Raw genomic sequence first — 18,083 nt, forward strand, 5'->3', positions numbered from 1 at the left:
TAGTGCTTTGTCATCTCCTGCCTTAGGCCTGCCTGTTTCTGGCATAGATTAGCAAAGTTTGTCTTTTTTTTTTTCTTTCTTTTTTCTTTCTTTCACAATGGAAGAGTTTTGCCTTAATGAACATTTCTATCCCTGTGAGTACCAAGCTTTTCACACAGTTTAGCCTAGATACTCCACTGTGTTGAGACAACTTCATTTATGAAAAGCGGATTCTGTGGGAGCCTTTGTTGCCACATTATGGTATTTGTGTCAGAACATTGTGTGCCCCACATCACAGTGATGCAGGCAGACTACCACCATGACAGGAAGAATTACGGCAACAAATTAGCTCTGGCCCTGAATGGCTTTTCTGCTGTTTTCTGACAGAGACTGAAGTAACCAACACTTCCTCTGACTTCTTCCTAAGGAGAAATCAGAACCCAAAAAAAGAAGAAAGGAAGGAAGGAAGGGAGGGAGGGAAGGAGGGAGAGAGGAAGGGACAGAGGGAGGGAGGGAGATAGAGAGAGAGACGAAAGAAAGAAAGAAAGAAAGAAAGAAAGAAAGAAAGAAGGAAGGAAGGAAGGAAGGAAGGAAGGTGAGAGCTCTTTGTTATTTTTATTCAGTTGAGTTGGTCTAATATTTCTCAAACCACCTCTCGATTTTTAACTGTCAATTTTTATGCAAGTAAAGTATTTCTCTGGTGTCTACTTAGAATTTGAACTTACGGCAGAGTTCTTCTTGAAACTGGGCAACATCAAGTGGGACAAAAGTACATTTCCAAACAGTCTTGAAATTGCTCACTGGTACTTTGATTGCGGATAAACAATTCCCTTTCCTATTCTTCTTACTGTAGGCACTAAGTGCAGGACAACTGAAGAAAACCTGAAGGCATGAAGGAGACTCTCGAGTGAATCCCCCCCGCCCCTTTTTCAGGTCAAAGAGAACACTCAAAATTGCTTCAATGCAGAAATATCAGGGCTCCTTTAAGGGGCAAAAGGTGGTTGTTACATTTTGATAGGACCTTTCTTGTGCAATTGTCCTCTGACAAAGGCCCAAACCTCTATGGACATGAGATGACACATTCTCTCTCCCCCAACATATGTGTATTTGCATATTACCAATGTTTCTTTATTTCAGTTCTTTTATTCCAGATTTTAACAATAGCTAAGTAAATTCCATGATGATGTTGATGATTTACAGTCAGTGGGGTTTTTATTTCATTCCTGATATGCATTAATTGTTAACCCGAAAGCAAATGAAGGCTAGCACAACATGCTTGCCCACGCATACATGCACCAATGTCATTGGGCCCATAAAATTCTTTAGGCTAAAGGTTCCCTTTAGCCAAATGTAAAATTTAAAGCTAATGCATGTTAATAAACACAAAAGAAACCTGTACTGTTCTCATTTTCAAAGTTTAGGCTTTTGGAACTTTTCTAAAGAAATAAGAAATGGTCTGAGAGGAATTTATAGGAACCTGGGATTTCCCTTGGAGATAATTGCAATGGAACTGTGTGCTGAGCACCCTGTGTCTGTGTTAATCATTCTATCTTCAGTGCTCATCCCAACAACCCCCTTTTTTCATAGTATATGAGACTAACACAAAAAAGGAAGCATGGAAAAGTGAAAAGAAAATTAATATAACTTGAACATAGATAGACCTGCTTGGGACCCTAGTACCAAGTAATTTTACTTACCTGTGTCTGAGTTTCCTGTGCAAAGGCTAAGATAGCACCTACTGTGTGTGGGTTAAAACAATGATATATAAATATTGAATTGAGATGGTGAGTTTTAGCTGTCAACTTGACACAACCCAGAATCCCCTGGGAAGAAAGTCTCAGTAAGGGACTGCCTACATTAGGCTGCCCCGTGGGCATGTCTGTGGAGGAGTGTCTTAACTAAGTTAACTGATGTGGGACGACTCATCCCACTGTGGGTTGTACCATTCCCTAGGCATGGGGTCCTGAACTGTGTGAGAGTGGAGAAATCGAGCTGAGCACAAGCCAGCAAGCAAGCAAACATGCTTGCATTCACTTCTCTCTGCTCTTGACTGTGGATGTGATGTGACTGGCTATTTGAGCGCCTTGACTTCCCCCACAAGGCTGGACTATCACCTGGATTGTAAGTTGAAATAAACCCTGCTCCCCTAAGTTGCCTTTTGTTTGAATATTTTATCACAGCAGCAGAAATGACACTAAAACAGAAGTGAAGTGACATTCTTCATCCATATTGGCATTTAAGTGATCAGTTTTCTCCATATAACCCCCAATTGGATACAGGTTCCAAATGAAAGCTGTAGAGAAAATATTGAAATATTCATTGATTCTTCAGTATGCATTTGATCACAAATTGGTTTTGTTAGCACTGGTATTAGAGTTAAGTATGCTTCCTTCATGTGGACATTTTTCTCTGGCTCTAATTGTTCCATGTAGTCCCAATTTTCTACTTAGAAGGGAAAGGATAAAGAAAAGAGAAGGAATAAGAAGGGAGGGAGAAAAGTAAAGAATATCTCTTTATTTCCTGTGACTGGTTGCCACTGCAATTGGAGAAGGAAATTAACAAAATGAAAAAAAGGACAATATTGCTAGTCCAAGACTCTACAGCCTATTATAAGCCTCTCCGCAGTAGCACAGATGCTTCTACGTGAGTTCCCCCTCCCGAGCATGTGCTCCATCCATGTTCCGTCTGTTTTCTCATCTCTGGAAAGTTAAAGTTGCAATAAAATTATCACCTAGCAAAGATGCAGTGACGTGTGAAAGCTGACCTTGAAAAACAAATGAGTAAAGACAAAAAAATAAAAATAAAAAATACATCCCAAACAGGTCTTTTTATTTAACATAAGGCCAAAGAAGCTGTCAGGCATTGCTGAATACTGCCTACTAACTGTACAAAATATTGACTGCATGCCTCGCAAACACCAAAATATCCGCTGGAATGGAATAGAAATAAATAACTTCTGCTATAAACACATGAAAACATATCAAACTGTTATCTCTTTAAACATAATGTAAATAAAAATTACCAGTACTTCTACACAATAAATATTAAGAAACCATTGACATAGTTGAAATGCACTCATATAAATTAACAACTTTAATTACATTAGCCAAACAGACATTGGTTAAAGAACTGCACATAGTATGCAAAAAACACAAAATAAAATAAAAACAAACAAACAACATCAACCACAGAACATAAAAAGTTTCTAAACAAAACAGGCTTCAGATTATCTTGGCTTTCATAATTATATTTTTCTTTTAAAGAAAAATATCAACCCATTGTCAATGCACTGTTTTTCAAAGCATTTAAATAGAGCGTAAAACCCATCAAAAATTAATACAGAAGAAATGATCACTTTATGCATAAAAATAAATAATATAGCAGAGACATGTGGTTTGCTGCTCATAAGGCATGAACAGCACCTAAGCATTCATTTTCTCTGACCATCCAATGGCTTCTCAGTGATACAGGATTTAATTTAAACACATACAATGTCCATCCCCAAACCTCCTGCCCACATCTACAAGTTCCACTTGTGCAGGTTTTGGGGGTGACTAGTTTTTTCTCTACATTTAAAAGAGAAATTGACAAAAGGCCCACAGGAAATCATATTTTCAAGTGAATATGATAATTTGAATGCATGTTGAATACAACTGAGACATATTTATTATCTGTTTTTTAGTCACCGCTGAAAGACCAATCCTACAAATGTGAAACAAGTTGGCTTATTCTAACTTTTAGGGAAATACAAGGACTCTCCTTGCCAGTGGAGTGTGGAATCAATCTTAAATGAACATGGAATTGGCTGGTCTTTTAGGATAAGAAAATCCCAGCTCAGTGTGCCAGAATTTGCCTTACTTTTTTGGAAAAAAAATGTCAATTCAGCTTAGAAAAATGTTAATGAGATACTGAGGACATGTGTTCTTTGGAGCTTCTAGGATTAGTGTAGGCAGGTATTTAAGAATCAAGAGATTAGCCTAGAGAAAGAACAGGGCCAAGATGAGCCACTGTCATGTTGGGTAAAACATACTATGAGGAAACTAAGATGTTAGGATGTTAAAGCTTTTTATTTTAGTCTAAGTGGCTATGTGAAAAGACCAATTGTTCACAAGACTATGAATCTTTTAAAATTGTTAAATACAGCAAAACAATACCTCATATTGTTAAAGATGTTAGCAGTTGAAATTCTATTGCAAGGCCATGTACATATGTGGGTATGTGACAATCAAATCACTTGATATCCAATTAAAACACTGTCATATAGAGTTTCATTTCATTCTAGATCTAGTTGCTATGGTCACTATTCAAACCTCATCTTAGCCCCAATACATCTAAAATTGAAAGTTCTTACAAAGATTGCAGATTCTTCGCAGATGAATGGAAACCATAGTTAGCTGTTTTGCAACTTTCTGCTCTTTCCTTGGTCTTGTCTGCCTCCACTATGACACACCTCACCTATTTCTATAAGCCCCAGAATTAGTTCCAGTACCAAAGAAACAGTTCAAAGAGCCCTAAAGTTTCTCATGAAAATTGGCAAAGTTGAATGTGGCCATCTGTTCCTCCCTCTTTGTCCTCACCGTCCATCCTTCCCCACATGCAAGATCTCCAAAGTCAATGGACATTAATTATAATTTTCTTCTTACACAGGACATGCATTTCCTGTGTAAGACGGGGAGGGTCCCTAGAACACAGTAAGTAAGTTTGTCCAGTAATAAGGCTAAAGTAGTTTGCCTACATACAGCCTAATATTATAGTCTACTGACTTGGTATAATTTTTAAAGAGCTGGACCACCTTTTGTAATATTTAGTTCCTCACTTATATTTCATTTTCCTATAATTATTTTAATCTATGAATTGATTTAATGCTAAAAGTCAATATTTTATAAAATACTGAGGAATATACTTCTCAATTAGATTGTTTTAGGTTAAATTTTTATAAAGTTTCTCAAACTTCAAACAAGTCAGTAAAAATAAGGCTCTGTATTTTAAAGACATAGATGAATAATTTATTAGCTGTTTTAGACAAGCAAAACACTGGAATAAATTAGAAACTTAGCTTTAAGCATATACTTTGATATTTATAAGACAATTTTTCTGTTTTGCATCTGAATAATACATACAAACTTACACATTAAGAGTTTTGGCTGTAAAATAAAATATTAGAGATTTGTACAACTACCCTCATCCCTGACTCCTAATTCATATAAACTCCCACTGTCTTAAATACTTTCCTCTAAACTGTATCAGTTAACTAGTAACAGCACTATGACGCCCAGCTGATGCAGGTAATATCTCTCACAATTAGGCCTGAATTGTTTTTTGTTGTTTTTTTTTTAAGAAAAAAAAAAACTTTCATTCTAGCCTAAAGATATTTTTTTTCCGAAAAAGTTTCTGATTTAAGATTGATTCCAATAAATAATAAATATAAGGTGAAAAAATCAGCCCACAGTTTTGATTAATATCCTGTTTTCCCCACAGGGGATAACTTGTAGGGAGCAGGGGTAAGAAAGAGGGGGTAGTTTCATTCTTGTACATTTAAAGAGGGCCTCACTGAATATTCACTGGAATTTTCAGGCTTTTTCCCATTCAAATTTTTGAAATGTACCCACCTAATACAGAGTAAAAGCAAAAAAAAAAAAAAACAAAACAAAAAAAAACTATCACTTATCCTTCTTAAAAATACTGTGTTTTGCACACAAACATTCATTGCTTTAAGAACATTAAAAAATGACAGCCTGAAGTGCTTAAAATGTGTATGGACATGGTACATACATGTATATATACACACAGGTATGCATATGCACAAGCAATGTATATATACACATACAAGCATGTAGTCTCATGGATTTGAACTTGTTATCCAACAGTGTACACTACTGTACATCCAGTATGAAGTGTCCTGTTTCATGGATGTAAATAGAGTTGAAATCCAAACTTCTCAGGTCTGTTAAGCCTGAACACAATCTACCTTGCTCAACCTTGAATCTCAACCCCTGACTCCTTGATGGTGAATGATACCAACCACAGACAGACTGTTTAAAGGCTCACACAAACGTCTTTGGTGTATGTGTCTATTTTTAAGGTACAAAATAATAATAATAATTATAATTATAATAATAAAAATAGCTATTTTGTGTGCTGTAGCAGTTCTTTTATAGCTCACATTAAGTGCAGCTCTTAAACCCCACCCCCACCCCCACCCAAAGAAAATACTTGTTAAATAAGGATTAGACAGGTCAAACACCATCATAGTGCAAATAGTAAACGATAAAAAAAACAACATTTACAAAATATAGAAATGTTTGGATCCAACAGATGGACAAACATATTCCTTTCAAGTATCTCTCCTTGAAGAAAATAAAAATTAATCAGGTTACTTCCAATACAAAAAAGTCTCTCTTTTTGTTCTCTCTCAGGTAAACAGTTTCAAACCTATTAGGTTGCATAGTTCTGAGATCATAAGCACCTTAACGAAATGTAACTTGGTATTCTTTTTTCCTTGATCTTTCACTCTTCCCATTCTTGTTCTCAATGTTTTATGTTGGTTTTGTTTTGTCTTGTTGCAAAAGTAGTGCAGAAAAGAAAATGTGACCACCTGCACAAAATTATTCTTTTACCAGTATGTGTATGTGTGTGTGTTATGTGTAAATGCCTCTGTGTGTGTGTGCGTGTGTGTGTGTGTGTGTGTGTGCTGATATACACAGAGATAGTGTCACATAGACATACTTATGACCTGGGTAACTGGGTGGGACTGGCCCTTTAAAACTCATGGCTTTCTAGACATTATTTGGGTTGTGCTAGCCCACATTACTGCAGAATAGACAAGTAGACTTCAAGGCTCACAAGGGAACCGCAAGAGGCAGGAGAGAGGACAATACCCCAGTTTGGATAAAACTGATGTGATCAGTTTGGTTTTGGAAGAAATAAAGGGTACAGCATTCTCTCTTTCCCTCCCAATCCCTGTCTCCTTCCCTGCTTCATCTCTGAGCCCTAGCTAAGGATTGTTTCCACATCTTCCTTCATCTGTTTCATCAGGTTTTGTTTTCAGTTTAGTTTTTGTTTTTGTGGGTTTTTTATTTCTATTTTTCTGGTTGCTTTGTTTAACTCAGAAACCTTAAATTTTTCTTCATTTTGCCACTGTCTTCTCTGGACAACTCTAGCTCCTTCTCTCTGGGGCCGGGCAGCTCTAGGAGCAGCCACACTCCTCCACAATCATGTTCTGAATGTCCTTTTTGATGATGTTTTGACCATCATCATAGTACAGCATAGACATGGGTCTCAGCTTGGTGGGCACACAGCACGACTTAAGGTTGGCGAAGGGGCTGTGACCTCGCATGCGATAGTGGTTGATGACTGTCGAATGAAAGGAAAGCGAGGACCCAGAAGTGCCTGCTATGTGACTTGGGCACTCACCCTCACAGTAGTTGGCATGATAGCCAGAGGGAGCAATGATCCAGTCATTCCAACCAATGTCCTTGAAGCTGACAAAGAACTGTTTCTTACAGCAGATGTTGACCTTGCCGTCGCACTCCAAGCCCCTCCGTCGCCTGCGGTGAGGATGGTCTTCAGACTGCCGAGCCTGCAGCATGAGGAAAGGCCTGTGTGACTGTTCCTTCTCCTCTTCCACACCTCCGTCACTTCCATCCTTCTTTTTCCCATCTCCCTCCCCTTCTTTCTTCTTCTTCTTGCCCAGGAGCACTAGGCTGGCACCACTCTCCTGACACTGCTCACAGGCAATCCGCACATCCAGGGAGCTCTTGCCCTGGTCCAGCAGGCGCTGGATGCTGCTAGACACAGGAAAGATGTGCCAAGTGCTCTTCCGGGCATCCACCACCTTCTCTGATAGCAACAGTTCACTCCTCTCCCCCTTTAAGCCCACTTCCTCGGCCTCATCCCCCATGTCCAAGCTGCCCTGTGGATGCTTCTGCTGTTGAAATAGGCGGATAGTGACTTTGGTCCTGGTCCTGTTGGCCTTGGGGACTTTCAGGAAAAGCCAGACTTCTGCACGCTCCACTACGGCCAGATCACTGCCTTCCTTGGAAATCTCAAAGTGCAGTGTCTTCCTGGCTGTGCCTGAAGATAAAACACAAGACAAGAGAAAAAAAGGACACTTGTTAATTGCATAATTTACTTCTATCACTGCCTTTAGAAAAGCAAAAATCTCTCACATTGTGGTCAGCAAATTTCAGCCCACTCATGGGGTCAATGGCTATCAAGCTTACAGTTTCTGAAAGTTGAAGAAAAATAGTTTTTCACATAGGAAAGTTAATTGAAATTGAAACTTTAGCAACTATAAATATGGTTTCATTAGAACACAACTATGTGCATTTCTCTACATATTGCCTGTGACCATGTTTCACTGTCAAACAGAATTGAAGTTACATGAGACACTAGATCACAAAGCCTAAAATATTTACACTCTAGCCTTTAACAGAGACAAATCTGTAGACTTTGTTCTGGGGTGAAGAAGGCCTGGGGTTCTGTATCTATGTCATTTGCTGCTTCTTTTAAGCTTCATCTATAAAATAAGATGACATGATGAGGATGGACCCAGGACCTCATAGGATCAAATAAGATCATATAAAGGAAACCTGTAAGTCCCAGCAAGCTATGGAATTATTCTGACTTCAAAAGCCAAAACCATGTCCCCTGCTTCTCTGTGTGGGCCAGTGTGGGCTGGACTCTCTGGGCTAGATTGCTCTGCTCTGCTACCTCACGACTTCACTCCTCTGTCACCTTGTCCCATGACAGCAGCAAACTTTTCAATAGGTGGCCTCTGCAGCTTTGGGTCAGGCATCTCTCCAGTCATCACTGCATTAAGCAGTTAAAGGAATCTTCCCTAAAGGTGCAGTTGATCATGCCTGACCTCTCTATTTTATCTGTTTGTTCTTGATGTCCAACAGAAATGGCCCAGGCCTTTAGACTCGGCATATCTTGTAGGCACATGTTGTCTGGGTTCCAGCTCCCTGATGTTTCCTTGTAAGGCTTGAGAACCTCACATCGTCCCTCACCTGCAGCAGTGACACTCGTTGCTCTCGATGCAAGGAAGATTCCTACCCCATCCCCAACACACCACCCTTAGTTGTGGACCAAAATGATGCCTCTGCTTTCAGAACTGACCCCGCTTTCTTCAGAAGCCTTTCCTCCCTCGACTCTGCCTCCACCCTCAGGCCAGTCTAGTTCAGGACACCTGAGGGCTCTGGTCTTTTTCTCGCTCACAGTCATAGTGTAGTGCTTAGCAGAGAGTAGGTAATTGCTTGATTATTAATTAACAAATGGAGGCATATTTAACATTGAGTTACAGTAAATTAAGAGAGTAACTCTTACTTCTGCATCCTGTATTTTTGCCTCTGTTCATTAAGAATGCATCAAATGTATACCAAAAGCAAACTTCAACTTCCAACTGCTTTTAACATAGAAGAAATTTCAGTAACCACCCCACTCTACCCAGCTATAAGGTTAGAAAGTCATCTATTTCCTTTTCTTTTCATAAGCACGTGTAGGTTTATTACACAATACCATTTACTATAAGAAGCAAGGGTCAAAACTCAAATTCTTTGACTAGGCAAATATTTCCCCTCATGTCCATATTACTGGCTGAAGGTATATAAAAGCATGTCCTCTTTTACCTGATCATGGACCTACTTACAGCTGTCTGTTGTACATGAATTGCATGGACAAATCTTGGAACAATCTTCAAGATCTTCATCTTAGAACTCACAGCTCTCTGAAAGATTTCCCTGCCTGCTTTCTACAGCTAGCGGAAATCCAGTCACACTCATCACTGGAGGCCTCGAGATGTTTACGGTACTATAAATTGCAGAGTTTCGAGTGCTCTGCAGCAGAAGGCAGGCTTTTCTGTGCATGGTACGCTGTCGAGTTGGGTCTTAATTTAACACACTCTGTACACTATGAATACAGGAGTGACAAATTCACGAAGTTGGGGCTAAGAAGGGGCTGCCTATAGACACAGAGGCCTCCCTGGCACATACTTAGAAATTTGCCAAAAAGATGGTGGTGGAAAAGGCATCCTTCTAACTTCACATCTCTATTCAGGAGTTAAAATGAATAATTAAGAGGAGCTTGTGATTCTACACCATCCCAGAACAAGGACGAATGAGAGAGGGAAACATCCTGACAATAATTTAAAGTGAATCCTGGAAGTGAATCTTTTGCTGAGATTGTTTATTGTTGCTATTGTTTGTTTTTATAAGAAAGTAAAAGACTCTAGGCAGCAAAATCTAAGGTGGTAACTGCAGCAGTAAGATGGTGGGGTACAGAGAGGGTCCAGTAAGGAGAAAGGATAGGGTACGGGGGCGGGGGGAAGGTGGAAGGGCATGATTCCCTCGCAGTGTGGGCATCTCTACCCTGCCCTTAGATAATGCTAACAAGCTACTTGCTCTTTTCCTTCCTTCCTCCAGGCAAGCCCACTCCTGAACTGCACAGTGTTACCATTCAGCAGAGACAGAACAAAAGTAGCCGCTAAAGTAGAGAAATCAGAAGGCACAAGGCTAAGGCTATGTTTTGTTTCTCCAGAAAGTTGTTCCTGACTAGCTCCTGGCTGGCAAGGCTCACCAGGTCTCAGGTAAGACACCCGTCTCCCAGACTCTGTTCTACCCTCATGGGTACTTGGCATGTGTGTAAAGGACAGGGGGCTCATGGCAGTGCTGACCCGCACCCACTGGATTTCACATAAATGGTCCCTGGCTGACCACAGAAGCTGGGGGATGGAAGAGAAGGAAGGGTTAATCAGCACAGTGAACAAGTGACAGCACATACAAATTGCTTTTCTGCAGGGCCAGGAAGGCTGAGGCCAAGTGCTCTTGTCACACAGCCTGCAGGATGGCCCCTCATTTCATGGGAACAGGTTTCTAATGTGTGAGGTGGCCCCGCCCCTTCTTCACAAGCAGCTGTACTTGGAAGCAAATGATTTAGTGTTCCTGTGAGAGAGGATCGTACAAAGAGAGAGCTCATTAGAGGGGGCTCAGTCTGTCAGGTGCTGTTACATAGGCTCAGAGAGTCATCATAAAACAACTTTCAGGCTGGTCTTGGCTGACAATTAACTGCACGCCATCGCCTGTGTGTCATGGGGAGGCAAGGGCGCTGATTTATGCAGAGTTTAATTACCCAGCCGCAGGACTCTGCTCCCTGGATTTGTATCACTCCAGCCTGCTTCATCTCTCCCCCATATTTCTGACATTTGGATTTTCCCCCTACTAATTGACATGCCTATCCCCTCCTTCTCCTGGTGTCCATTTCTGGAACTGCTATTTGTATATTGCATGATATTTTATCAGGGAAAAATAAAACTGAGATCCAATTTCACGAAAATGCTGTTGCCATAATGCTCAGGAGAGCAGGGGGAGGAGAGAGTCAAGTCTTCCTCAGGTCCACCTCATGCGCAGGTACATTTTACAAGTTCTATTGTATTCTGACTTATTAAGCAGTGCGTTTCTTTTCTCTTTTACATTAGCTTTCATTGCAGATGGGGGTGGGGAGAATGAGACGGCTGGAAGCTGGCATAGATTGACTGTTTACCAGAGCTGTCGGTTTCAGAAATATATTACAACACTCAAATTATATAAGGATGAAAAACATACTAATAACTACCGAATGCTATATTCCTTTTATCTGCATTTCCTGAGAGAAATGCTATACTGTGGTGGTGCCTCCATCACATCCAGCCCCAAGCTGCAAATCTCTCCACATAAGGATTTGGAACATGGAGGAAGGATGCCTAAGGCTGAGATGTTTAGGATCAATTTTTTGTCACAAGACTGACTTAAATATCTGGTGCTATAAAGCCCTACAATGAAAGCCTTCCCATAATGCTGTGTGCGCAAGCATGGCACTAGTTCATACAGGTGTGTGCTGGGTTCCTACACCATGCCCTAGCTAACCAGATAGAGCTGGTTGCTTCCTAACCTTTCATTACCTACTCTCTGATAATATTCTTTTCATCCCCTGTGCTATTTTTTGTCCTGAGGCTTGTGAGCAAGGCTTGTATCACAGCCTGCTCTGTCTGAGTAATTCAATAAGAAGGTCCCACGCAAACCCATGTGGGTGATAAAACCTCATCACTTAAGCCCCTGTGAGCTTTGTGGGCACATCCAAGGGGAGAGGAAAATGGTGGAGAACATTTGGGAGGGATCAGTTTTGTACCTTACAGGGAATGCCTTTGAAACATTGCCTCGTGGGAGGGCTGGACAGAAGAAGATCTGTTTAAGTCTATGAAAAGGTGCTTACAGCAATGTCTCTTGCTTTTAGAATTTTTCACTAACTGGATCAATAAAGGCATGCCAGGGGTTAACCAGTCAGGCTCCCTGCTTGCTTCTTTCCCCAACATTAAGATGCAAACACTACACATCCCAAGTTCAGCATCTCAGATTTATGGGTGCATGATCATTTCCAGTTAAATAAGCAATACACACATATATGATGTTTCAATTTAGTTTAGCTTGGTTTTCCACACTAGGGTCCAGGTAAAATATGCTGCCCTTTTACAAACAGGTAATTAGTGTGTCTCTGTTAATGTGGAAAGCTTGGCTGTTATAGTGACCATTTAAACTCACCATGAGGGATACAAAGCTCTGTTGTAAAACTCATGTGTTACTTTAAATTTCCATTCTTCATCACGGTTCCCTGTGCCTAGAGATGGGATACGGGGAGCATGTAGGGTCAGCATTACAGCCTGTGAGTTCTCTTGAAGCACTAAATCTGCCTCTGGACTGCTTCCATGGATTTCTGCAGAAGGCAGCAAGTGAGGTCTTAAAGGTTATTCCTCATCTGACCTACAGTAGAGAATCTTGCCTCTAGCAGAACTATGGGGTTTGCTTGTCTAAATAATCCTGTTAAACCTTTTAACTTCAATACCTCGCCTTAGGATCCATCTTTGAATTATTGTAAGTGTTCAATCCTGAGTAACTTCTCATCCATTGCCTCTTCCATTTAAATAGTAATAGAAAAGGTTAAGTATTCAGGGGAAAGGGAATCTTATTTCCTGAAATAAGTAGAAAACAAAGTCTCAAGATTCACAGAATTTCACAGACTTCTTCTAGAGTTCCTGAGAATTTTTACACTTTTACAGTTTTGGACACCCCCCCCCCCCCCCGCCAAGACCCAGTTAAGTATAAAGAATTCTGAACTAAAGTGAAGAGATCATGCTCAAATATGGCTTAACAGAAAATTCAAGACAAATAAGTATTTTCATGTAAAGTGCTCGGGAAGGTAGCACTCCAGGTCTCTTCATGTGAAAACTGCACTCCCCGCCCCCTCCCCGCATCTCCTCATCTCCACTACAGTACACCCACTTCACAGGCAGAAAACCAGGGTTCATCTCTTTGCACATCCTTCCCCCACGGTTTCTCTCCACATTCTTAGCTAGGAAACAAATGCATCCTTGGCAGCTGAACTTCGTGTTCCCACCAGGCGTTAAATAAATAGTCTTTTTTTTTTTCTCCCTGTTCGAAGTAACTTGTCATTTGTCCCTGGTGAAAAGCGTTGATAAGACAGACAAACCAGGGAACAGAATCAGGGGAGATGGAAGATGTTTTTGTAAAACCCAAGCGACCGTATTAGGGAGAGACTGTGCTCACATCGGTGCTACTGATGATTCACACACATAGCCCAAGCCCTGCTTTGTTTGTTTTTGAAATGTATTGCTCCTCTGCGGCCCAGGGAGCTACTGAATCTTCAGGAGATCACCGCCCCCATTGTTGAGCCTGTCTCACACAATGTATTACAAGTAGCTATGCCCCTCCCATCATGTCAAAACTTAACACTTCAGCAAATGGGGGTGGGGGGCTGGAGAGGAAATAACTGATAATCACCAAGAATTAGGGTGCTACAGGCTGGGGCTTCAAGTAGGCATAATTGTCTTCCCCAGATTAGCTGATCAAGAGAGAAAGGCTTTGGGATGCGCCCTCTTGTGGCCAATGTTTTCCATAATTCGGATAAGAAGTGTGTAACCCCTAAAGGTTCAGAGGTTCAGTGAGTAGTAATTCACAGGAAAGGTCAAAAGGCATGCGAGGGATGGAGCTGTGGGAGTTCACTCCACTTTGAAGTGGTTTCCTTGGGGATCTGGAAAAGTAGTCCTCCAGGCAAGCCTTCTTAACTCTGTCTTGGGCAGTGCTCATGTCTAACTCTAATTTTCTATGCTTGGTATCCTCCAACAGGGGACAACGCTGCTATAGACTACACCTTGGCTAGGGGAGCAGTATCTATTTCTTGGGGTATTATTTTCTTCTCTTTCCCTGTCCCTTCTACAGTAAGCTAATTGTAAGAATCGGCAGCTAGTTCTGGCAGGATATGTAGGCTCAGTGGTAGGCTGCATGGACTGAGTAGCTGCTGTTACAAATCCAAAGAAGATAAAATATGATGTCTCAGTCCAGAAGGCCTCTGATTTCTGTTTCACTGACAATTTAAATCCATTTCCTTGGCTTTGCTCATTCCTACTGTCCTTCCTTTGAAGAAAAGACTTCTGATAAACATTGAGGGTTTGGGGTCAGCCACGCAAAGAATATACTAACTTTGGGGAACAATCTTGGGTGGCATCCATAAAAAAAAAAAAATCACTTTCATTTGTTGAACCACATTTCAGAAAGTCTTAGAATGCTTCCCTGCTCCTTAGCTAATAACAATTCACATCATTTCACAAATTTGGGTCACATCCCACCTGAACACAGTAGGACAAGTTCAGTTAAAAGGTCAGGCCATTTTAGCTCTTGCGGTCTCTCTACTACCATGTCTTTGTTGGCTTCATTTTAAAATCCAGAGAAAAGGAGCAAAGGATAAAACCAGTGAAAAGAGGCCAAAGTATGCATCCCAAAGCAGGAAAACTGCAACTGAAAGGCACATCTTCGGAATGCTTGTAGGTAACGCTCATTGACTGCACCTATGTTGTGCAAAGTTATAAAGAAAAGAAAATGCATGCACTTTTCTATTCTCCAAATACGTTGATGCACTACACTGTAAAGCTGAATTATCCCCAAAGCAACAAGATAGATCTTCACCATAAATTTTCAAATAATCCCTATAATTATTCAGATGATAAATATGCTTCCTGAGTAGGCAAAATGCTTGCATCATACCTTACTCTACTGGAGAATGGACTGTCTGTTCTGCAGTCATCAGATCTGTGGTATTTCATCAAATCAACTTGAGGTGGATGTGTGCCATTTCTCACATGGGAAAAATAAGCAACTGTGGGGGGTACCACCCACACAGCCAAGGTCACGATGTAGCTCCACCAGAAGTCCCCCTTACAAACTTACACTCAATCAACGTGCAAGTCCAATGAATCACCTTTGTAAAAATTAGCTCCTTTTCTCTCAAACTAAGCAACAAACAGAGAAGCAGAAACAAAATCCTGTAGAACTGAGAGAACCATTGGTACTGATCAAGGCCATGAGTAAGAAAGAACATAAATGGCCCAATTCTTTAACTGCCAGATCTCTAAATGCCAAGAGACTAATTTTCTATATAAATCCAGTAAGTCAGAGGGAAGGATATTGCACCAGCACACCAGCACTGACTGACTGTGCAGTTAAATGTGGCTGATAGAAAGCAAAGGTACATTTAGTCACATGATGCAGTTAAAGCCAAGTAAGTAGAAACTGCAGTTGAGGCCATGATAGGTGGAGTTTGTCTATAAAGACACATATGAGTCCCTTCATATCAGGTCTGGGACCAACCCTCTAAAACACTGAGCCCATCCCCCACACAAAAACCTTCATTATAAAGGTTTTCTTTCTCACCTTCCAACTATGAAAGGTTGAAAAAGTTGGGTGGCCACTTGAAAACTCCAACATGTCTATTTTTCTCAATATGATTCAGAAAATAAAGTCATAAGGATCATGCTTTGGGGAGTTACATCAAGAGCTGGTTGGAAAGAAAGTGGGATCTAGACAGAGCTAACCTGTCCAGCAAGCTGGTGGGACTCTGAGCGAAGAAGTCATCAAGCCAGCAGTCTGTCTGTGCATCCCCCAACAAAGATGCCCAAGTCTTGTAGTCTGTCTGTGCATCCCCCAACAAAGATGCCCAGGTCTTGTAGTCTGTCTGCCTCCCGCAACCCCCAGCCCAGCAAAGATGCTCAGGTCTTGTAGTCTGTGCAACAAACAGAGAAGCAGAAACAAAATCCTGTAGAACTGAGAGAACCATTGGTACTGATCAAGGCCATGAGTAAGAAAGAACATAAATGGCCCAATTCTTTAACTGCCAGATCTCTAAATGCCAAGAGACTAATTTTCTATATAAATCCAGTAAGTCAGAGGGAAGGATATTGCACCAGCACACCAGCACTGACTGACTGTGCAGTTAAATGTGGCTGATAGAAAGCAAAGGTACATTTAGTCACATGATGCAGTTAAAGCCAAGTAAGTAGAAACTGCAGTTGAGGCCATGATAGGTGGAGTTTGTCTATAAAGACACATATGAGTCCCTTCATATCAGGTCTGGGACCAACCCTCTAAAACACTGAGCCCATCCCCCACACAAAAACCTTCATTATAAAGGTTTTCTTTCTCACCTTCCAACTATGAAAGGTTGAAAAAGTTGGGTGGCCACTTGAAAACTCCAACATGTCTATTTTTCTCAATATGATTCAGAAAATAAAGTCATAAGGATCATGCTTTGGGGAGTTACATCAAGAGCTGGTTGGAAAGAAAGTGGGATCTAGACAGAGCTAACCTGTCCAGCAAGCTGGTGGGACTCTGAGCGAAGAAGTCATCAAGCCAGCAGTCTGTCTGTGCATCCCCCAACAAAGATGCCCAAGTCTTGTAGTCTGTCTGTGCATCCCCCAACAAAGATGCCCAGGTCTTGTAGTCTGTCTGCCTCCCGCAACCCCCAGCCCAGCAAAGATGCTCAGGTCTTGTAGTCTGTCTGCCTCCCGCAACCCCCAGCCCAGCAAAGATGCTCAGGTCTTGTAGTCTGTCTGCCTCCCGCAACCCCCAGCCCAGCAAAGATGCTCAGGTCTTGTAGTCTGTCTGCCTCCCGCAACCCCCAGCCCAGCAAAGATGCTCAGGTCTTGTAGTCTGTCTGCCTCCCGCAACCCCCAGCCCAGCAAAGATGCTCAGGTCTTGTAGTCTGTCTGCCTCCCGCAACCCCCAGCCCAGCAAAGATGCTCAGGTCTTGTAGTCTGTCTGCCTCCCGCAACCCCCAGCCCAGCAAAGATGCTCAGGTCTTGTAGTCTGTCTGCCTCCCGCAACCCCCAGCCCAGCAAAGACGCTCAGGTCTTGCATGGCTTCCTTGAAAACAGAACATCTGAGCCAACAGGTTTTCAGGATTGGAAATTCTGAGTGCTGCCTTAATTGTTTATACTGTTGCAGCAAACTTTTAAGCAAAATGCTGGGAGTCCCTACACATACTTTACTAGCCATATGCTCTACCAAACAAAACAATGGCATTCCTTTCTAATGGATTTGGCAAGGGATCCTATTCTTTGGCCTGGCATTACCAGGAAACTAAAAGGGTATTAACACAACTGGTTCCCAGCTCCCATAGCCTTGCAGACAGGCAGAAAGATCTGTGTCCTCCTAACTCTGTGACAGCCAGCTCTGCATCTATGGCCTATACTTTTGACAGCTATTTTCTACTCAGCAACAGGTTAGGGAGGTCCTGCGCCAAGGGTTAGAAGCTATTTATTAAAGTTCTTCCTCTTAAGGACTGAGTAGTTCAGCATAGTCACTGAGAGCACATTGTCAAGGTTGCATTCCTTGGCAGAAAGTTCTTAGTAACTTTACAAAGAACAAAACTGGGTTGGGGGGGGGGGTTCTTTTGCTTTTTGCTGTTGCTTTTTGTTTTTGTTTTCGTTCAGAAAGCAAAAGTGTCAATGTTCCAAAAGTAATGGCTGATTCAGTGTTAACCGTCCCTCAGAGTCCTGCTTTGCTGCCTAGGATGGACTGTGCACACAGAGAGGTTTTCCAAGGGTGAAAATGACTGTCACTAATAAATATGCCGAGTCTGGTTCTGATGTGGCCCGGAACGAGCAATGTTTAAAGGGGAATTTGTTTTCAGACAGTGACTTCATCAGTGCCTTTGCACCCGGTCCCCAGGTACTCTCACTTCTACCCCCCACCCCCACCCCAGAAAAAAACTTTGGATGGGGT

General features: G+C 41.6%; 1 protein-coding gene and 1 long non-coding RNA gene across 3 annotated transcripts in view; one reads left to right on the forward strand and one right to left on the reverse strand.

Annotated features, from left to right (window-relative positions):
- Positions 1-2,819: 2,819 nt before the first annotated feature.
- The window catches only part of Inhba (inhibin subunit beta A), an 18,818-nt gene continuing 3,554 nt past the window's right edge, over positions 2,820-18,083 (reverse strand). For both annotated transcript variants that reach the window (XM_008836275.2, XM_029564980.1), the window contains one exon: positions 2,820-8,052. In XM_008836275.2, coding sequence (XP_008834497.1) covers positions 7,166-8,052 — 887 coding nt within the window. In that variant the 3' untranslated portion in view covers positions 2,820-7,165. The remainder of the gene's footprint in view (positions 8,053-18,083) is intronic.
- The window catches only part of LOC103736750, a 37,267-nt gene continuing 27,289 nt past the window's right edge, over positions 8,106-18,083 (forward strand). The window contains exon 1 of the long non-coding RNA XR_607384.2: positions 8,106-11,384. This is a non-coding gene — a long non-coding RNA (uncharacterized LOC103736750). The remainder of the gene's footprint in view (positions 11,385-18,083) is intronic.

Source organism: Nannospalax galili, unplaced genomic scaffold (assembly GCF_000622305.1).
Source record: "Nannospalax galili isolate Female #2095 unplaced genomic scaffold, S.galili_v1.0 scaffold54, whole genome shotgun sequence".
NCBI classification, from domain to species: domain Eukaryota; kingdom Metazoa; phylum Chordata; class Mammalia; order Rodentia; family Spalacidae; genus Nannospalax; species Nannospalax galili.